The sequence below is a fragment of the Carlito syrichta genome, unplaced genomic scaffold, assembly GCF_000164805.1.
Source record: "Carlito syrichta isolate Samal-C Ts95f unplaced genomic scaffold, Tarsius_syrichta-2.0.1 Scaffold311716, whole genome shotgun sequence".
Taxonomy (NCBI): Eukaryota; Metazoa; Chordata; class Mammalia; order Primates; family Tarsiidae; genus Carlito; species Carlito syrichta.
In genome coordinates this window covers 20,553-42,878 of record NW_007255812.1, presented here as the reverse complement: position 1 = coordinate 42,878, position 22,326 = coordinate 20,553, and the positions used below count along the sequence as shown (strand labels likewise).

Below are 22,326 nucleotides of genomic sequence, written 5' to 3'. Positions count from 1 at the left end.
TCGACGTGCTGCGCGGAAAGCGCCCTTCCAGCAGGGACGCCAGCTTCTCGTCCTCCCCTGCGGACGGAAGGGCCCGGTGAGACCCTTCGGAGAGGCCCCTGGGGACCCCAGCACCGCCTCCCGCAGGGCTGGTAGTGCCCGCCTCCACCCCAAGGCAGCCGTGGCCCCAGACACAGGGTGGCCTGGACGCCTTGCAGAACCTGGCAGAAGCTGGCCAACTGCGGAAAACAGGGACGGAGGGCAGGGGAGGAGCAGGGCGCCCAGAGCAGGGATTCTGAGCAAGACCCCGGTCTGGGCTTTTCCCTAGGCGCCACAGCTCTGCATTACAGGCCCAAGGCTGCAGGTTGACACGGTGGCTCAGCCTGTAAACCCAGTACTGTGGGAGGCTGAGGCGAGAGGACTGCCTGAACCGCGGGGGTTTGAGACCAGCCTGGGCAACTTGGTGAGACACCATCTCTACGAGAAATCAAAAAAACTAGCCGGGAATGGTGGCATGCGTTTGTAGTTCCAGCTACTTGGAAGGCTGAGATGGAAGGATCGCCTGAGCCCAGCAGGTCGAGGCTGCGGTGGACAGGAGTGTGCCACTGCACTCCAGCCTGGGCAACAAGAGACTTCAACTCAAAAAAAAAAAAAAAAAAAGGCTGCACAGGGAAGGTAAGGGGGGACCCCACCAGGGGAACCCTGAGAAAGGACCCAATTTTGGCCCCTCCACCTGGGTTGGGCCAAAATCTGCCCAAGCCAAGGCACATAAGCAGGACTGAGAAGACAGCTCAGGAGGGTAGGGGGGTAGGAGCAGCCTCTTCAGACGTGGAGACAGAACTGATGAGCAGAGCGACCAGGGGCTAGAACAGGGCTCCCCACCCAAGACTGACAAGGTCGTCTCAGAAAGACCAGTAGTGGAACAAGCAAGGACCAGTGGGAGGCCTGGAGGCAGGGACACCCCTAGAACTGCAGTGGTATGCTGGCTGTAGATGAGGGACAGCATGCACCTGACAGAGAAGACTGATGCTCAGGGGAGGAGGCGCGCTCTTGGAGGAAACCCTGAGAGGTGCCTCCCCAAGACCCACATGGATGGGTGATGTAACCACAGTAGCTAAAACTCAATAAGGTTGGGTGAGTGGGTGGAAGGAACAATGGATGGATGAATTAAAATGGAGAAGCATGTTTTACTTTTATGCCCTCTTGGCAGTGTAACCCCAGACCAGGCCCTAAGCCCCCGAGCTTTGGCTCTCTCATGGCAGCACAGGCTTAAAAGGAAACCCACTCTGCCTGCCTCACTCAGGGTCTTAGGATCCAATGCAAGGGCTGGAGTGCTCAGGGCCCTCATCATCCTGCTGTCCAACTAGAACCTGACAGAATCTCCAGAGTATCCTTGTGGACATAATGTAGACACCTAGGTTGCAGATGTGTTTCGTTAGGCTGCAGGTACTGGACAGCACAATCTAAGGGCAGTGGATGGATGGCTCCACATTGTCTCCAGTGCTGCTCTACAGTCAGCCTCACTCTGGGCTTGGTTATTATGTTTGTGAACTCACTACGATGCACACTGCCTGTTTCTGATCACACCCTCCTTCTGCACCACAGTGCTGATGAAGCCACCAGTGCTACACTGTCTGTATCTCCCTGGGCACAATAGCTCTTGTGGCCCCAGCTATAGCAAGGATGGGCATCTGTGGACAGATTTAGGCTGGAGTTCTAGCTCTGCCAGGTACTGATGTTCCCTCACCTTTAGGAACTTCAGCTTCCTCCTCTCGAGTGGACAGCCTGCTGCTGTCATGGGACAATTTGCAGTTTAAAATACAGAGCTGCCCCAGTGGCACATTCCAGGAAGGTAGCAGAGGTTATTATCCTCATTATTCTTAGGTCAGCCTTCCCCCCCACCACCACCACCACTGGACACAGCATCTGTGCCCTGTTCATCCTGGGTCTTCTTCTGATGCAATTTTTGTGCAGTGCAAGAACACGCACTGAACACCCACAGCCTGTGCATTAGACGGAGCTAAGCAGAACCAGCACACCTTGAGGATGCAGAAGGTGGGAGTGACGTGTGAAGACAAAAATGGGGGAATTTAATGCTAATGGATGCCAAGTTTTGACTTAGGGTAAAAAGGCACTTGCCTCTGCACTGAATGGAGAATCTGTTCTGACACCATCTAGGGTAGGGACGGGACCCTATGGGGCAAAGGGTGACCCTCTTTGCTCAAATCCTAGGAGAGTGTTTCTCGAGCACTTACTGTGTGCTAGTCTTGAGACACAGGATCTACCACTACTAAAAATGTTTGCAGCTGCTGGGCATCCTGGCATGCCAAGCACACTCCTTGGTCTGTGAGACCACTGGGTGAGCCTCAGCTCACACTGAGGTCCTTGGGGATGAGTACTAGGTGGTCTCCACATTCGTGGATTGGAGGTTGCAAAGGTTGAATCATGTGCCTAGGGCCACACAGCCAGGACATGGGGCAGGAGCCTGGGCAAGAGCCTGGGGAGTCTTGACAACTCAAGCTATGCATGTGTTGGCAACAGGAAGCACACCAGACCAAGGGGAATGTCAGTCCGCTCATCATCTGAGCACATGAGGGTGCAGGAGGAACCAGGGAGAAGCTGGCAGTTCCTGCCGAGTGGCCAAGGCCTCCCAGGCAGGTGTATAGACCTGGACTGCACTGGTCATTCCTGGGATGGGGCAGGGCTGAGGGACAGGCCAACCAGGCAGAGTGAGGGCAGGTGGAAAACCGAGTGCCAGAAGACCCAGTCACGGGAAGGACAAATGTCCTAAGACGAAGCAGGACAGGGCTGGAGCTGATTCCCAGGGCCTTGAGGCAATGAGGAGCCCACAGTGGGTCAAGCTAGAGGGATGCAGGATGAGAACAACTCTACAGAAAGCCTCTTTTGGCCAAAGACAGGGATGAGAAGGCAAAGTCAGGGCAGGAGGTCATGAGAACAAAGCCAGGGTCCAGGTGCAAAACACAAGGCCTGTGCAAGGCAAGGGCAAGGTCTGCAAGAGGGTAGCCCACCCTGATCTGCCAGGTGAGGCAGAAGGTAAAAAAGAAATCATGGAAGACATGCAGGCTTTAGGCCAGGGAGGACAAGGGCAAGTACCTCTTGGCCCCAAAGTAGTTGCACAGCCTTCTTCTTTACCCTCCCACCTCCAGAAATAACTCTTGGCAGTCCCTGAAGGACCAGGCCACCATGTGCCTTTTACACACTGGCCTGGCAACAATTCATCCACGGTCCCCTGGAAACTCAACTTATCTTGCACAACTAAGCTCAAATGCACCTTCTGGCCAGGTGTGGCACATGTATATGTGCCTTGACACCCACCATGTCACTGCTGAGCTGTTTGCAGATATGCCACCTCCCCCAACTGAGCCCCAGACTCAGCCTGGGACCTGCCTAGTGTGGGCACTAATCAGCAGGGTCTTGGGATGGGCGAGGGATCAGAGTTTGGACAGCTAGTTGGCTAGAAGTTGAACAGAAAATGACATGTAGGGCAGCTCTGTGATTTGGGGCTGATCATTTGCCACTCCTTGCTTCAGTTTCCTTACCTACAAAACAGAAGCACTTATGGTGTCACTTCCATGTGGCTATTGTAAGTATGAAATGCTCAGTGTTCAACTGTAGTCAGTGCTAAGCAGAGGTTTGCTCTGGTGTGTAACTGATGTGGCTGTGGTCGGATGTGCATGGACCAGACAGACAACTGGGCAGGTCTGTGAGTGGATGCAGGAATAGGTGGGCACATGAGGGGAGGCTGGATGCCTAGAGGGATGCACAGTGGCTGGGGTTTGTTAGATGTCCCAATCCGGGGTCAGGAAGGAGATGAAGTGTGGGGTGTGATGGTAGCTGGAGGATAAAGAGGCAGAGGGAAGGAAGCCAAGGTCACAGCCTTGAGAAGGTCCCACATTTGGTGGGCTGTGGCAGCAGGGAAGGAACAAGGACAGCCTGAGAAAGCAGGGGCCACCAGAAGTGTTGTCCTAAAACTCTGGTTAGGAGTGTCTCATGGAGGAGGGAGCCAAGAAACCAGATGCCAGCTGACTTCAGTAGGAGGAGGGCTGGCCATGCATACACTGGGAGAAACGCCCTCGAGGCCACCAGTGACCCTGGTGGGAGCAGTTTCAACTTTGGGTATGGAGAGAGCAAGCCTGTGCAGGCTGAGGGGTGGGTAGGGGACAGGAAATGGTGAGTAGTGGTGACTTTCTGGGGAAAACTGACTGTGAAGGGGAGGAGGGAGCAACGCCTGGAAAGGCAGTGGCGAGGTAGTTCAAGGGAAGAGTAGTTTTGAGATCAGGAACTTGACATGCACTTGGGCCAGGATCAAAGCCAGCTGATCTGGGAACAGGGTTGCTGGTTCCTATGAAGGGGTGAAAGGTGGATGGGGGGAACCACTGGGTGGGGAGTAGGAAATGTGGGGTGTCCACTGGACAGAGTAGAGGATGGGGGTATCCACGGGTGAGCCGTAGATGGGGTGTCCACTGGACAGAGAATGGGGGTATCTACTGGGTGGGGAGTGGAGGACGGGGAAACCCACCGGACAGAGAGTGGAAGATGGGCAGTGTCCACTGGGCAGGGAGTGGAGAATGGGGGGTGCCCAGTGGACAGGAGCAGAGGATGGGGGACTCGCTGAAAAGAGAGTGGAGGAAGGAGGGAATCTCTGGGGTTTCTTCCAGCAATTGTACTTTGGCGTTGGGGGGAGGACTGACCCCACCTATGTCCACAAACATAAAGACCCTTGGGCTGGGACCACATAAAGGCAGGACTAAAAGGGAAACTGGAAACCGCAGTTGGGAGTAGCGAGAGGCAGGGTCCTCCAACCCAAATCCACCCAGCCGGCCCCATTTCTCCCAGCCTCATGCAAGCCCCACAGCCAGGCCGTACCTACAGACTTGGTCCGTGGAATCCCCTTCCGCAAGGAGCCCGGCAGCTTCTCTGGGCCTGGAAGGCCCTGGCGCTCAAACAATGACTGTGGGGGTCAGGGAGGGGGAATATGGAAGTTCCAGGGCACTGGGGCCCCCAGTCCTCCTCCTATGCCAGAGGTAAGATACCCCATGCACTCACCCCAGCAGAACTAGTTCCTGTAATACCTGGACCCAGGAATTGGATCTGAGCTCTGCCCTTGGGGAGCAAGGGATTCAGCCTGTTGGGGCCTGGGCTGTATAGGCAGTGTAGATGGTGCTGGGCGAGTGGGCGCAGACCCTGGGTATGGCCTAGGGGTGGAGCCCAGAAGGCACTATGGGGGAGAGTGGGCAAGGAACAGAGACATGCTGTGGCATGGATGGGGGCACCCACTGGAGAGTCGTGGATGGGGGGGTGCCCATTGGACAGAGTGTGCAACCCCATGGGCACTGAGTAATGGGGCTGGGCATCTAGGTGGTCCCAGCTGTGACACAGAAACTGCCCAAAGTCACAGTCACCAAAAGCCACAGTGCTGAGCTGTGGCTATTCTGGGGCCAAGATGGCCCCAGGTGTCTCTGAGAGGCTGTGGGGTGCTTCACTCCCTCCAGAGAAGGGGTCCAAATGAGGGACTCTCACCTCAGTAAAGAGGCGACGAGACGCTCTGACTCCCGTGCCCACCCGACCTGGTGCTCCTGTGGGTCTTACACTTATCTCGGCAGGAGTGATCCTCCGACTGGTGGGCCGCTGTTTGACTGTGGCAGCTCTGGAGTCGGCGTCCGCGATGTCCGGCCTCAGTGTTGGCTCTGCAGCAGCTGCCAGGATCTCATCTAGCTTCTCTGCACAGCCAAGAAGGCCTCCTCTCAGTGTCTAGACTGGCCCCCTGCCCCACTGCCTCATCCTCCCTAGGCTCATCCACCCCATGGTGCTGACAGAGGCCAATGGGCCCCTCACTACCAGAGGTTAGCTCCCTGCACCCTAAGACGAGGCCCTCACACCCCAGAACCACTCCCCAAACCAGTCTATCTGTCCTCAAGGAAACCCCAGGTGGCCTTTTGGACCCCACTCAAGGAAAGGCCACTCAGACCACAAGGGAGAAGCCAGGGCAGGGGATAAACTGCTTAGAGCCCACAGTCTCCCTAATTTCTATGCCCCTTTGTGTTGTCACTGTTCTCAGCACATGACTTGTTACTCTTGTCTGCCCCACTGCACTGGAAGGGAAGGATCCAGTTGGCAGCTGGGCCAGAGCCCTAAGACATACCCTGCTATACGAGCAGGTTATTCTCAAAAGATGTCTGAATAGCCTTTAAGTCAATAAGGAATGAATGAATGAGCAGATACATAGGGGATACTTTCTAGAAAGAGAGGTGCCACCCCAGGCTAGGGACCTTAAAAAGTGGTTTGATGCAGAACAGGCCAAAAAATTTTCTTCCTTTACCTGGAAGAAAAGCAGCTCTACCCAAGAAAAGAGGAGAAAATGGTGGGGGGTGCTAGGAGGGCCCTTCCTCACTGTCAGAGCTTCCGCCAGCCCCCTAGAAAGCAGTTGGAAGCTGGAGAAGTGGAGAAGGGGTTAGGAAGACCCAGCTGGGGCTAACATCAGAACAGAACAAGGCCCATGCTGGAAGAGAGCCCATGCCTCAGCAGCACTCTTTTCAGGTCCATTATAAAAGAAAAGCTTTTTCAGTTTGCTTGTTTCTATTAAAGCAAAATTAATATTTTTAAAGTGTTATTTTATATTATTAAAGTGATTTGAAAACTGTTACACTGGTCGGGCTCGGTGGCTCAGCCTGTAATCCCGCGCTTTGGGAGGCTGAGGTGAGTGGATTGCCTGAGCCCACGGGTTCGAGACCTGCCTGGGCAACTTGATGAGACCTCATCTCTACAATAAATTAAAAAAAAAAATTAGCCAGGCATGGTAGCATGCGCCTGTAATTCCGGCTACTTGGAAGGCTGAGGTGGAAGGATCGCTGGAGCCCAGCAGGTCGAGGCTGCGGTGGCCGGGAGCGGCCACTGAACTCCAGTCTGGGCGACAGTGAGACTCCGACTCAAAAAAAAAAGAAAGAAAACTGTGACACTAACATGTGAATCTGAGGTTCATCAGAGCTCTGGCTGGATGCCTCCCCCTGCGGGTCAGTGTCTCTTGCTCCTGGTGGGTCCACTCAGCTCCATCCCAGAGCCTCCTCAGGGCCAGCACAAGGGGCATCCAGGTGGGGCTGGGGGCGGCACCTGTGTCCACCTAGCTGCTGCAACAGCCCTCTCATTCTTCAGTCCCACTACACCTCTCCTACCACTAAGGTTCCACACATCCCAGGCCCTTCTCAACTCTTTGGGGCTGTGCCAACCCCAGGGGGCGCCACATGTCTGGTCCCACTTGTCCTCGCATCCATTAATTCTCAGGGTTCCTTGTTGGAGAGCTTAAATGATCAGTCTGGATGGATACCTCCTCCTCTTCCAACCCCAATCTGCAGCTGTTCACAGCACCTGCTGGTTCTACCTCTGCGATCCACATAGCAATTGCTGTGGGAAAGTAAATGAACTCCCAGAGACTATCTTGTACCCAACAGGGAACAGACTCGCCCTGTACACTGACTCTCTCCTGACTTAAGCTCTTTGCGACCATGTCCACATCTGATAAAACAAGCATAAAAACACCATCTGCTTTATGTGTCTCTTCACGTGAGAATCAGCACATAAGGGCCACAACTGTGCTGGCCCATCCAGGCGCTGAGCATATATTCACTATAATTCTTCATGTCTGTGCCTTGTCTCCTCAGATGGCTTGTGAGTCCACAGAAGAAGACAGCAAATACCCTTCGGTGTCCACCAGCACCCAGCCTGTGCCCTGAACAATACAAGAGTAGACCAGCAAAGCACACTCCAACTACAGAATAGCTGAGCCTGTGTATGGCTCCCTGCGCCACCGGGTGCAGACTGGGGATTGCTGGTTTGAGAGGTCTTCTCATTTGTTTTTTTCATAAAATGTATAACTTCTTCTTGGAAGCTGGAATCACTGTTGCCACCATTTCTTAAGATCTTGGTGATTTCCAGAGCATCCTAGACTTTACATGAATTCTCTCACTCATCCCACAACCGAAGATCCTATTATCACCCTCATTTTGTCCAGGAGCACAGTGAAGCTCAGATATAGAGATAAACTGTCCCAGATCATAGATCCAATAAGTTTCTGGCCTAACTACCACACTATCCAGAAACTGCAGAAGCAAAGATGTGAATGGAGAGAAAACTCTGTGGGGTATACATGGCATGTCATGATGCAAGACACGTTGACACCTCAGTCACAGGTTAGGAGAGGCTGCACCTCTGGGTCCAGAAAACTTGATCCCAGAGACCCCAAGCAGTGTGAACATGTGTAGTGAGGCAACAGTTTTTGGTCATGGGGCAATGGTGCTGAGGCCAGGTGAGAGTTATTTTCAAAAAGGAAAGAATCAATAATTCTGCCAATTACAAACTGATGAGGTTGACATAAAGTCCCCCCTAATATTAGAAAATGTACTCTTAAATTGTTTATTTTAAGGTGCTTTAAAAGAGAAAATGAAGGTGCTTTAAAAGAGAAAATGAAGTCCATTAGGAGCCAGGTGGACCCCCGTCACCTCACACAGGACCCTCTGAGTGTGTGACTGATGTACCCAAGTCTACAGCTGCTGGATCAACAGGGTGCAAGCAGGGTTGGGACTGTTGAATAGGGCATCACTTCTTCCACGACCAGAAGAAGCGCAAAGGCCACAGCACAGCACCCTGGGAGCCCCACGAGTGAGCAGGAGAACAGAACCAGATTATTCCAGAAACAGTTCATGTGTCTGCTCCAAAGGCATGGAGAAAAGTTCCCTGAAGGAGACCTTACCATATGTTTTTAAGTATCTGAAAAGACACTGGGATGCCCTTCACCAGGAATGGGGCAAGGGACAGCAGGGGACTTCACAGGGCAAAGGAACTGCAGGTCATGAAGGAGAGCTGGGTGAGGGGGCCAGGTGAATGTGTTCCTGGCCTAGAGAAGGCCAGCAGATCTGGAGCTAAACGGGGATGGGTGTCAGGCACATGGACCGTGAGCAAACACACACAGCTGGGGCCGCAAAACCCCCTCAGGCTTCCATCTGGGCCCTGACGCCCATCCACTCAAGAGGCAGAAGAGGCTGTCCCAAGACCAGGTTCCAGAACCTCACCAGATGCTGGGCCTCAGTACAGGGAGGAGCCTCAAAGAGTACAGAGGAGAGCCCTGCACAGGGGTTCAGAGGGTGAAGTCCACAGTCTAGAGGGCTGTTGGACAGGGGAGGTTCGAGCTACCTCCCCAGTGCTGTGGCACTCAGACCCCTGCTCAAAAGCACAGGAGTGCGGTCCATAGCCCAAGCACATGCCCGCTAGAGCAGCAGCCCCCAACCTTTCTGACACCCGTGACCAGTTTCATGGAAGACAATTCTTCCACAGACCAGGATGGGGGAAGGTGATCATCAGGCACTCGATTCCCACAGGAGCATGCAACCTAGATCCCTCGCATGCGCAGTTCACGACAGGATTCGCACTCCTATGAGAGTCTATCGCTGCTGCTGATCTGACAGAAGGCGGAGCTCTGCTCGCCCACCTCTCGCCTCCTGCTGTGCAGCCTGGCTCCCAGTAGGCCAGGGACCGTGTCAGTCCATGGCCTGGGGGTTGGGGACCCCTGCCTTAGAGGGCAGGAAGACAGAAGCCACACAGGCTGGCACGGCCCAGCCACCCTGCCCCCAAGCTCCGCTGAGGAGCGCCGGGAGCCCTTTCCCCACCTCGCGCGGGTCACGCACGCACCGTGCCTCCATTGGGGCTCTCCCACTCCTCCCTCCCAGGCCGTCTATACCCGGTTATCTGTGCAGCTCTCACCGGCCCTCAGCTCACCTGAACCCCCAAGGCCCACGGCTGCGCCTCCCCAGCACGTCGCCCAAGGGTAACACCCCTAGGAACTCCCCATCCATTCTTCCCGGGTCCTTCTCTCATACCCTACCAGATCCCCAGGGAGAAGGCCGGCAGAAGGGTGCAGCCCAGGCTTCCAGACCACCCTGACTTGAACTGGAACCTCCTCACACACCAGCACTCCCTGGACAGGGGTCAGGCAAAGCCGAGGCCCTGGGGACACAAGTGGATGACTCACCCCCTTTTCTTCTCCGAATGGAGGCTTGGAATCAAGAAACAGAGCAAAGGGGGTAAGAGACAGGCTTCATCCTCGGCACCCAGGCCCCATTTCCACTCTTGTTCCCCAGCCTTGATCCCTCCCACCCCCCACCTCCCACAAAAACCATGACCTCTTCATCTACCCCCATCCTACACCTCTTGATCAGACCATCAGTGGCAAACCTGCCCAAATGCAGAGTCCGTTAGTACCTGGCTTGAAACTCAAGGAGGAAACAACCACAAGCAGGGACAACACTTGAGTGTGCACAGCGATGCATGCACATGCATGTGCTGCATGTCTGCTCACACATGCACACACATGCACACAGACATGCATGCATGTGGAGACATGCACAACTAAATGACACTTGGTTGAGTCCACTGTTTGTTCAGGAAAAAAGGCAGAACCCCACGAAAACTAAGTTCAGATGCCACTGAAATCAGAGATGGTCACCCTTGAGCATTCTGTGCAAAGTAGGTCTTAAACAAAAGATAGGACAAGTGTGTTTGGCAGAGAAACCTTTGCCAGAATGAGGCCACTCACAGGGATCCTGGGTGTGGCACCTGCCCTGATGATCTCATCACAAAATAAAATCCATTCAGAAAGTACAGGGAAGTCAAGATTTCTCCCAGGAAAGTGAATTAACAGGAAGGGCTTGGACCCGCCAGGGCCCTCCCTGACCTGGATCTCCACTGACCTCTTGCCCCAGCATGTCCCTGGTTCAAGTTGAGCAGATATGCATGTGGCAACCATGAGGAGCCCCCAGCACTGAAGGGAATGGAGTGCTCTGCCCTTCCTTTTCCTTCCACATCTGTCTCAGGAGGAGGGTCCTTGCCCCAATCCCTTCCCCTCACTCCCATCTCAGCAACCCTCCATTTTCTGGGCACCAGCCTTTGCTCACCCCATTCCCTCACAGAACACCCCTTTCCTCCCTTTCTTCCCACAGAGCCTTGCCTCTCCCATGTGCTCTGAGTGGCAAGCAGCCACCTCTACCCATGCCACTTGTTTTCTCTATCACCTCACTTTCTTTTCTTTCCAGGTGTTCAGGTCATCTTCTCAAGAGACTATGGATCCCAAAGGGCTCTATCAGCTCTTGACAGTGTTAGTAATGACCCAACAGGTCTCATTTGTATCTTTTAAAAGAGAAAAACGCTAGACTGTAATATGGTCCCTTAGGGGAAACCCTGATGCTGGTGCAGCTTCCTCAAACCAGGCGTTTCTGGTGGGCCTGCTTCCCAGGGCAGCTGTTCCCTGGGATGGGGTGGCTTCCTGAGCTCCAGAAGTGTGGGCAGAGGCTCTGTGCTAAGCTAAGCTGTCCCTTCATCCTCCCCCAGACTCTGCTCAGGAAAAAGCCTGGAAATGATGCTGGCCTGAAGCAGTGAGTAAACTCCTCTGGAAAAACAAGAGCAACCCCAGCAACCCAGTCTGAGGCTTGCTGCAGCAGAGGAAACACCTGGACCAGAGAAGAGAGGAAGAGGAGCTTCTCTCTTCATCAGTTTCTGTGACAGAAAAGCCCAGAGAGCAGAAGGCAGTTCTACTCTCACAGAACACAGTCTCTGGAAGGACTGCTTCTGAACATGTAGCTGAATGTGGCTCCATGACAGCTCTGGCAGGAGACTCCTGGGACCCATCCACCAGAGCTTTGGCCTGGAGTCCAGCCAGACCCAGCTGCCTAATGGTATTGGCTTATTGATCAGTATGGCTCCTCAAACAGTGTGACAAGGTCAGCTCCCTGTGGCTCACTTTGGGTCTTTATGACCCTGGGGCCAGAAGTCTGCTAGCCCCCTTGCCTCACTCTTAAAGAAATGGGACTAGCTAGGTATTGAATTCTAGGTGGAAAGGTGTTTTGACTCAAGTTTTTGAAGCTCCTGATCCATCATCTGCTGCCATCTGCTATTGCCAATGAGAAGTCTGCTGTCAGTCTAACACTCACTAAGGCAGTAGTCATTCCTGTTGAAGGCATCTGATAGCTTTGCATTCTCTCTCTCTCTCTCTCTCTCTCTCTCTCTCTCTCATTTTTAAGATTTTTCTGTGTGTCCGCTGTGTTCAAGAGTTTTACTATGACAGATCTAGAAAAGTAAATATTTGTTTTTACTTCCTTGCTTGGGACTTTACACATCTTCAAACTGAAGCCTCATATCTTTGTTCAACTTTAGGAAATTCTGAGTCATTTAGTCTTCAAATATTGTCTCTTTCTCATTCTTTTTATTCTTTCCCCCTGAGACTCACATTAGGTAGACCCTGGGATTTACTCACTAGTCCTCAGTATCTCTTAACTGCTCATTGATATCTCTTCTGTATCTCTTTAAATTTCTGGGTTATATTCTGAGTAATCTCCTAAGATTTATTTTCTGACTCACTTTTCTTTCTTTACCTGGTTCTAGTATACCATTAATCCTAGCCAGGGATTTCTTTTTTATCTCAGCAACTATGCTTTTTGTTTCAATAACAGATCTTTAGGAATCCTTTTTAAATGTGCTTATTCTTTGTTGTTGTTGTCCTGTCCTGTTTTTTCATTTGGAGTTCTGTTAGTTCTCTTAAACTTTATAACAACTAAAACACTTTTTTTTATTGTCTCATTCATATTCTTCTATGATTTCCAGTTATTTTGTTGCTAACTCCAGTTCTTGGGCATGGTTCCAAACTTCTAGCTTCTCCCAGGTCCACACCACATCTCCCAGTCTTGCAGGGGCCTCAGAACCCAAACTCTTGCCCTCCGTACCTGTATCAGTGGCTATGGAAGCATCAGCCTCCTCTACTCCCCTGGCTTTGAGTTCTCTCTTCCCTTTTGAGACCTGGGGATTCCTTCCTTTGTTTTGAATTATCTATGTGTGTATGTGGGGTTTTTTAAGTTTTATTTTATTAGGACTATTTGTTGTGACTTCTGTTAGCCCAATCTTGTAGGTAGCTGTTCTCCACACTGCACTAAATTGCAGTTGACAGCATCTGCTGGGTGCGGGGCAGTTCACCCTGGGGCCAGGACCTCAATCCATGAGTAGGGTCAGAGATAACTCTAGGGGACAGGGTGAGGTTTCCTCCCATGGCTAGGGTAGAACCAAAGTTGAAGCCAGGGTGGGGGTTCAGCCCTAGAACCAGGATCAGGGCCTTTCTGTGACTGAGACTTAATCAGAGCTCAGCTTAGGACCAGAATCAGGATTCCTTTTATGACTGGAGTCAAAGTAAAGTCTGGGACTAAGACTGGGCTTGGACTACAGGAGGAAAGAACATGTCAACTGCCACATATATTGGGGCCTGCCCACGATGATGCTGTTGGTGGTCAGGACACACTCACAACAAAGTTGATGGTCACGTGTATTAGCACATGCCCACAATGAAGATGATAGTCACATGTGTTGGGACATGCCCATGAAGAAGCTACTAACTGTTGTATGTCAGGACATGATCAAGTATATCTGGACATGCCTATGACAAGTGGTCACAGATGTCAAGACATGCCCACAATGAGGCCATTGGTGGTCAACCTGGGATTGTGCCCACAATGTGCCCCACTGAAGCCCAACACACTCTTGTTCGCCTCCTGTCACTCACGAGGCCATCCCATCGTCCCACCAGTAGTGCTCACATGGCCTGTGAGGTCAGCAGGCCCAGTTGACCACTGAGTGAACAGGTACCAAGAGGATAAGATAAACACAAGGATGACACAGCCAGTGCCTGGCAGAGCCAGAAGCAGACCCAGGTCACCTCACTGTTACTCTTTTCTCACTTTTCTCACTTGGATGAAATGCAGGAGTAGAGTCAGAGCGGGGCCGTGAAAAACCAGAGGCAGCAAACGCACACGCGCGTGCACACACACACGTGCACACACGTGCAAACACACCAGTGGACCAGGCCCTGTTCCCCATCCATCTGTCCTGGCCACCCCACCGTCCATCTCCAATCCCTCAGGCCTCATCGCTTCCACATGCCATGCCCCTCCTCACCTCACGGGTACCAAATTTCCCCAGCACCCCCCCTTTACCTCTGACCTGCCTGCATCCCCCTGCCCTTCCTCCCCTGTGTCTGCCTGTCCTCCCACACTGCCCATGTCCCCCGCCCTGTCTGCCCATCCTGGGCCGTCCACCCACACCCACTCCCCTGCCGCCCCAGTGCTCACCAAGTTCCTCAAGCTCAGCTGTCATGGACTTGGAGCGCAGGGTCAGAGTGGTGCTGGGGGCCCTCTTGGGGGGCGGTGGGGCTGCAAAGAAGAGGGAGGCCTTGGACCTCCTGTCCAGCAGCAGGCGGCGCGGCGTGGCCAGGTGCAGGTGCCACTTGCGCTCCACCGCCTGGATCTCCTCGTACTCCCGGGAGGACGAGTCGCACTGGGCCAGGATCTTGTTCAGGCTACGGCTGGATGCAAACTTCTTCATGGCGCTAGGCGCTCAGGAGTGCTGGGGCTGGGGCCTCAGGGGCCCCGGGGAACCCGAGAGCCAGGGCCTCAGGAGGCAGTCAGGAGTGCCGGTGGGGGTCACAGCGCTGGCTGGCTCTGGCCTGAACGCCCACCCTGCAGGCTCCAAGGGCCCAACGAAGGGGCACCGGAGCCATGGGGTGGGGGTGGGGAGGGGTCTCCCGGCAGGTAGGGCTACAGCTCCAGGGCTCCCCCCAGGCCCAAGTGGCCTGTGCCCCGTGGGGGCCTCAGCTGTGGTCAGCAAGCCACAGGCCTGGGCTGGCCTGGCTGGCAAAGCCTCCTGGGCCCAGGCTGTGCCGCGTCGTCGCGGGGAGAAGACGCTTTTCCTCTTCCCTCAGGTGCCGCCTCCCCCTTCCCTCCGACAATAAGCAGCACGGCAGCGTCAACCTCACAGTTGCCATGGCAACCCCGGCCTCCAGGCAGCTGCTGGCGGTGTAGGGAAGAAGGGCTCTGCCACGCCAGGGGCCAGGGGAACGCCACGAAGGAGGGGGCAGGGATCTGAGGAGGGCAACCCGGGGTCAGGGGTCAGAGGCCTCGAGCCAGGGGACAGGGCAGACAGCCTAACATCAAGGACTGGGAAGGGCCCCAACCCACAAGTGCGAGCACTTGCCTGGGTTCAGGAATCTGAGGTCAGCAGTCTGGGGTCAGGAGTGGGAAGAGGAGTGTGGGCTTGAGGTCAGAGGTCTAAGGCCAGGGGCAAGAGGGGAGAGTCTGGGCAGAGGCCTGAAGCCTGACTCCTCACCTCTGCGCCGAGCCCCATCCTCTTCCGGTTTCCTTGTCACAGACACAACCTTCATGACAAGGCGGTTGCCACCCTGGCGAATCAGAGCCACCACCTGCTTATGTCCGACCTTCACCACGTTCACCCCGTTCACCTGGGACAGACAGGTAGCTAGGTGGGGACGCCTCAGGTGGCCCCCTTAGGGCTCGGGGGTCAGCACCCCACCAGGCCACACAGGTCAAAGTGAGTCTCACCTCGATGAGAAAGTCTCCCGTGCGCAGCCCAGCCCTCCAGGCCACCCCTTCCACGTCCACGGACTCGAGATACTGCAACGCAGGGAAGGCCGGTGTGGGCGTGAACTCCTCAATGGGGGTCTCTGCTGCGGGGGCAATTAGGAAGGTACTTCACCAGCGTGGTTCAGGTGGGGGTGGCTGCCACACAGCAACCTCCGAGTGGTTCAACACGTGAAAGACATGACTACCTGGGGCAGTGACCCGTGGCTGAAGGAGGGCAGCAGGTGAGAGCCACGCAGCGCAAAGAAGAGCTAGCCCAGGAACTGGGCATGACCTCTGCAAAATCTCCCACTCACCCTCACCATAAAGCCCCCCACTAGACACCCTGCAACAAAGAGAACAGAAGACAACAAAGGGAAGGAACTACCGCCTTGTAAGGGGACATTCTAAACCAAGCCTCAGTCACAACCACAGCAGAGGACCCAGGAAGGGTGGAGCCAAAAAGGGGAGGGGCAAGGGCAAGGCGGGAGGCGGGGAGGTGAAGATGGGGGACAGGGGTGAGGCTAGGGGCCAGGATGCAGCAGGGAGGGAGACAGGGTGAGGGCAGTGGTGAGCAGGGAGGGACAGAGGCAAGAAACAGAGGCCACTCCCCAGAAGCGTGCAGCCTGAGCCCCGGCCCATTCCACCTGACACCCATTTCCCATTACCTTTGGCCCCACGGAGCACAAAGCCAAAGCCCTCATGGTCCCGTTTCTGCAGGACAGCCACTTTGTCATCAATGACATAATCACTGATGGAGGAAAGCAGGGAGGGGTGAGGGGAGCCCTGTAGGGAAGTCAGCCACCCAGGCTTACCCACAGGGTCCCACAGGCACAGTCCCCCCTGGCCACCCTTGGACAGACCAGGACGGCAGAAGAGAGTTGGGCAGGCACCTTCGAGCTCTCTTCTGACCTTTTCATACCTGGCCTTTTGGACCAGCTCTTGGCCTGCCACCCCACACGCCATCTGCAAGCCCCAGCGGGTGTCCCCGCATACCTGTGTGAAGTGAGGCTGTCATAGGAGCCCACTGTGTAGTGGCGGAAAAGCCGTTTCGTCCGGTCCTCTCGGGTTTCTGAAGGGAGTATCAGGAGTGACAGACAGTCGTGGCCTCCAGCTGGCCTGAACTGCCCTCAGCCACGCTGTTCACCCGTCTCTGCCCACATATACACCCTCGGCCTGGCTGTACTCAGATGGAAGTGGGGAGCCCCAAATCCTGGGGCCCTGGGTCCAGAGGTCCTGAGGCAAGAAGGCTGAGGGGACAATGTAGAAAATTCTGGCCTCTGGGGATTGGGTCCAAGGAGGGGGCAGCAGCTGCGGCTCATCTCCTGTATAGCTGAATGCAGGAGGACAGACAAGGCCAGGGCCATCCACAGAGGGTCAGCGAGCCCCAGAGTTGACAGCAAAGAGGGGGTGTGCACATGTGTGTGACCCGCGGTCCTGCGTGAATGCTGTGTTCATGCTCATGCACATGTGTGTCTGTGTGTGAGCAGGTGTGTGCTCATGTACACACAGCTGTGTGTCTGGATGTGACTCACATTTGAGTGCAAGTACTTGTGCATGTGTGTGTGAGTTCTGTGTTCATGCACAAGCACGTGCATATCTGAGTGTGTGGGACCCGCACTCATGCACAAATGCCGTGCACGGAAGCAGCACGGTGTTTCCGCCAAATTCCTCGAAACAGCCCCCTGATGCTCAACCTCAGGGGGTCTCTTGCTTCAGACTCTGCCATGAATGGGACAAGAGTCCAGTTGTGAGGGGCTGGGTTCCCAGCCCTAAGCTCACTGCATCCCAGAACTCTGTCCGCATCCTTCCTCTTGATCTCACAGTCCCTCATGGCCACTACATAGCTGGCCAGCAGTCAGCCCCCTGCCTCGCCCTCACTGATCTCCTGGAGGCTCAGTCCACATTCGACCTTTCTCTCCTGCAGGCTCCTCCAGCTGCCTGTGAGCCCTGCCCTCCTGGCTGCCCAGCCCCTCAAGCTCTACTCTCCAGGACTCAGGAGGCCCCCACAGTGGCACCACCACTGCCCTCAACTTCATTCTTCGGCATCTCCCTCACTTCCTCTCATTGCAGTATTTCTCAAGATTCATTTTTTTCTTCAACAGTATTTATTGAGCTCCTACTATGAACCAGACAAACTGTTTCAGGCTCTGGGAATATAGCAGAGAACAGAACAAAGTCTCTGCCTTTGTGGAGCTTATAATCTATTCATATGTATAATATATATTATATATATATATTCTATTCATATATAAATATAAACATGTCAAACTCTGGCAAGTGATCAAGAAAAAAGAAAGCAGAGTAAGGGGCACAGAGAAAGTCTGTAGTTCTGAGGGGTCACAGACAGGATGAAGCAGCCTGCAGATACACGGGTAATGGGCTTCCCAGGAGCGAGAGCCGTCAGGGCAAGGCCCACAGCAGAGTAGCCAAGGGACACTTCGGGGCCTCTGCAGCCAGAACAGAGAGAGTTAGAGAGCATCACAGGACACGAGATCAGAGGGTCCTGCAGTTGGTGTTTGTGTGTTTTTTCTGTGAGCAAGTCAGAGTTTATCAGGAGACAGGAAAGCCCTCAGCAGTAAGAGGAGACCCGAAAAGTGGGTTATCCAGGTCCTACAATTTTCGATGACCTGTGTTCCCCCACTAGTTGTGAGCGCCTTGAAGTTAGGGACCATATATTATTTATCTCTGTGATTCTAGTACCCAGCACAGCACCCTGGCATATAACATGTATTCTGCATGCTGACTGAGTGGATGGGTGGATCTATCATGGGTGAATAGAAGGACAGATCAAAAGGTAAATGGGGCTGCGTATGATGGCTCATGCCTATAATCTCATTATTCTGGAAAACCAAGATGAGAGGATTGCTTGCGCCTAGGAGTTCTACACCAGCCTAGGCAACATAGCAAGACCTTGTCTCTATTTAAAAAAAAAAAAAAAAAGATAAATGGGTATATGGATGGAGGGAGAGAGAGAGGCAGGGAAGGTGGGAGGGAGGGAGGGAGAAGGGATGGGTGAACAGACTGGATGGGTTAATGGAAAGGAGATGAGTAGATTGGTAATGGACAGATGGGTTGGGTGGGTAGGTGGGTGGGTGAACTGGTTGGATGAATGGATAGATGGGTAGATGGACAGATGGGCAGATTGGGTGTATTGATGAACAGACAGATCAATAGATGGCCTGGGTAGGTGAGTGGGTGGATGGATGGACGGATGAACTGTGTTAATGGATAGATGGGTCAATAGATGGGCAGGGTGGGTGGATAGATGGATGAACTGGATGGATGGATCAATAGATGAATTGGGTGGATGGATGGGTACACAGACTGGGTGAGTAGACAGGTAGGTGGGTAGATGAATGGATGAATGTATAGACAAGAAGCGAGGAGATGGTGGACTGGGTTAGCTGGATGGGTCAATGGATGAGTAGATGGATGATGGGATGCATAGGTGAGTCAAAGGATAGATGGAGATAGGAAAACATGGAGCAGTGGCTGGATGGAAAGAAGAGTTACTATTCTTATCAAAAGACACAGATGTCAAGAATTGTATGGGGCAGGATTCTAGGTCCCTGACACTAACTTGTATGTCTCTCAGTAAGTTGACAGTCCCCTCTGAGCCTCTCCTTAAGGAGTAGGAAAATTAACCTTAAAGGGTCCCCCTAGGTTCTGGTGGCCTATTATTTTAACATCCTGGTAACCCCACAACCACAGCTGCACACACTGTCCCACCACTCCCAAGATCAGCTTAGGCCAAGTCTCATCACTGCTCAGGAAGGGTTTCAGACCCCTCCTTTTCTCCACCACACCCTTCTCCATGTCAACCCAGCTACAGAAATGCTCAACCCAGCCACAGAAATGCACCTGCCTGAGGAAGGACCCCTAAACTTGCAGTTCTCCTATTTTTAAATTTTGTCAACCAAACAAGTTGTATTTATTATATAACATAAATTCATTTTCTGGTTTTATTAATCAGATGCATAAAAGTCAGCTAAAGGGAAAATACCCAGTAAAACCCCCTCAAGCAAAGACCTTACTACAAAGAAAGCAGGGGGATAGCACAGGGTTCTGGTCATGCTGGGCCTCAAGGTTCCTGCACAACCAGCCTCCAGAGCATACCTGAGGCCGCCTGCCATTCCTTCCCCTCACAGCTCCACCCTCTCTGCCTGCCATGGCTCCTTTTACTCCTTTCCTGAAGGTGCCGTGGGAAGCTGCTCTCTCCCCAGTGAGTGACCAGGACCTGTTTCCTGATCTCAAAGCAGGCACTGACCCTGGCACCAGCCTGACCTGCACATGTCAGCTCTGTGTCCCCTCCATGGCCTTTAAGTCCTTCTCTGTCCCCACTCCAGATGCAAAAACAGATTCCGGGGGGGGTGGTTTTTTGTTTTTAACCTACGCCTTTGAAAAACAGATTCCTGCTCTGGAACTCGGCCCTGGGTCCCAGATCAGAGGTTCCGCCCAGAGTCACCACCAGGGCCCACAGCTGAGATCAGAGGGAGGCTGCCACTGTTCTCACCCACCCGCTAGCAACCTCTGCAGGCCCATCTCCCTCTGCTCACCCGTGAAACACTCCTGTCTACCCAGGGACCTCCAATGCCCAGCTCACTGCCCTTGGTCACACACCCACAGCTGCTGCCTGGAGCCCAGACCCTCCACCCCACACCAGCTGCTCCATTACCTCAGCCCACCCCTCCTTCTCTACCTCTCTGCCCTGCCGGGTCCTTGACCCTGAACGCCTGCACAATCAGACAGCTGCTGCTGCTCTCCTCCCCACAGCGCCATGCTGCCCCTTGATCTCATGACCACCTGGCCAGCCTCACAGTCCCCACACAGGCCTCGCCCCCTCACCCTATGCACATCTCACTCACACAGCCACCTGCCTACATCACAAACAGGACCCTGCCTCTCAGGGCCATGTGACTATCTAGAAATGTGCTCAAAACAACCGGCCCCTCTTCCCAGGGCTGCAAAAGTGCTAACACCATGCCAGATACCCCAGCACTGCCCAGAGCACACTAGGTGTGGACACACACAGCTCTAAAACACCATGCAGGCCCTGCAAACACATGCTCTCCCCACACCTTCATCTGCTGACCACTTGAGGACTTTCAGCTCAAACCATGCCACTGCTTTGAAGCCCTCTGACCTCTTCAGGCCAACTCAGGGAGCCTGCGCTCACACCACTCACAGACACAGTGACATCCTAATGCGTCCTGTATACCTGTTCCCCTCTAGGCTGTGAGCCTGCCACTGCAATTCAGCTCCCAGCACAGGGCCAGATATTGTTGCATACAGCAAACGTCTGGTAAACATTGCTCTCTGCTTTCAAATTCTTACTCCCTACCCCTCAGCCTCAGACTTAGGTCCAAATGCCCCTAGATCCATACTCCTCAGTAGAGAGCCTTCAATACCCGCCACATGAGGGAGCCCAGAAAATGCACCCTCCTCCCCTCTCCTCCCTTCTCCTTCCCTCTCCTGTTGAAACCTAGGCCTAAACCCCTGAAATCAAGGCCCATTTAGCCTCTGCCCATCCACCCTCCACAGGCAGAAAACAAGTAGGGCCCAGTCCCTTCCACACCCCAAGTCACCAAAAGAGTCATCAGGGTGAGGCAGGGCACAACCAAGTGAAGAATAAGGGTACCTGCTCAGGAGAGAGTCTCCTGTCCCCCTGGGCCTCAAGGAGCTCAGCACAGGACAGGGTCCAGGGCACATGGTGAGGGGGGCTTCCCTGGAAAACCCAAAATCCAAGGAAGGGGACACAGCAACCCTGAGCCCTTCACATGCAGAGAAAGGGATGCATACAATCTCAGTCAAGACACACCACTGATAACCACCAGTGACCATCAATCAGCAGAGGTTTGCTTTCCCAGTCCAGGCCAGAAGCAACACTCATGGGTCTGGGGTCCTCCCAGAATCCCTGAGAGCTCCTTGCAAAGGTAATCCATAGACATGCGTCTGGCTTTGGCCTGGGATCCCCAAAGGACCAGCCATTGCTTTCCACCAGCAGGACTCCACAGATCCAACACCCAAGGGGTCCTTTCAGAAACCCCAGGTGGTCAGCAAGGTTGGACCGATCCTTCACCCTCACATCCTCCCTGCAAGCTTAGGACCGGCCCACCCTCTTCTGCTGCCCTCATACCATCTCTGCCCCAGGGCACCCACAAGAGCACCTCCAGACCCAACTGGCCTCATTTCCTCTTGGCTGGTCTGGGCCTCCCTGCTCTGCCCACTTGGACAATCTGTCCACTTTGGAAAAACGCCTCTTTTCTCACACTGACCTCCTTACTTGTCTGCCAGCCGCACAGGAATCGCGCACTCCACGCACCTGGTGTTTCTGTACGGCCTGTGCTGGCGGGGCAGTCACCATCACTGGGAGTCACGTGTGGGATCACAAAGACTGAGGCATGGTCATACATGTGCACCTCCTGGGGTACGTCACATGTGTCTCCCCCCACTGCACGTGGAGTGTCTGGTTGCACGCATGCATGTTCCTAGGTATGTGCAGGGTATGTGTGCACTGTGTCTGTGTTGTGTACACAAGTTTGCACTTACTTTAAGTGTGTGTTGGGGTTTACTTCTAGTCTTTTCTCTGTGAATATCTTTGTGGATCTAGCGCCAAGAAAGACCAAAGGGAAACCAGAAGGGGTGGGGCCCCCCAGGAGCTGTTGGGGGGACATGGGGTCACTCACCTGGCCGTGTGTCATACTGTCTCATCTGCACCTCCTCCACGCAGTCGGCAGGGAACCAGCCCGTGCGGCCTTTCACGGTTCCCTCCCAGAAACCGCCCTCCCCAATGCTGAGCACTGGAGGGACAGAGCCAGACAGGCCGTCAGGGGATGGAGAGCTAGGTGCCCACCCCCCCACCCACCTCAGGCTCAGGTTCTGCCCA

General features: G+C 54.0%; 1 protein-coding gene across 1 annotated transcript in view; it reads right to left on the bottom strand.

Annotated features, from left to right (window-relative positions):
• LOC103271506 (SH3 and multiple ankyrin repeat domains protein 3) overlaps positions 1–22,326 on the bottom strand; it is a 55,175-nt gene that overhangs the window by 12,839 nt on the left and 20,010 nt on the right. Inside the window, exons 13-22 of the mRNA XM_021718020.1 lie at positions 22,127–22,240; positions 16,434–16,509; positions 16,106–16,188; positions 15,420–15,544; positions 15,187–15,319; positions 14,154–14,234; positions 10,019–10,042; positions 5,590–5,720; positions 4,867–4,951; positions 6–57 (exon numbers count right to left, since the gene is read on the bottom strand). Coding sequence (XP_021573695.1) covers positions 6–57; positions 4,867–4,951; positions 5,590–5,720; positions 10,019–10,042; positions 14,154–14,234; positions 15,187–15,319; positions 15,420–15,544; positions 16,106–16,188; positions 16,434–16,509; positions 22,127–22,240 — 904 coding nt within the window. The remainder of the gene's footprint in view (positions 1–5; positions 58–4,866; positions 4,952–5,589; positions 5,721–10,018; positions 10,043–14,153; positions 14,235–15,186; positions 15,320–15,419; positions 15,545–16,105; positions 16,189–16,433; positions 16,510–22,126; positions 22,241–22,326) is intronic.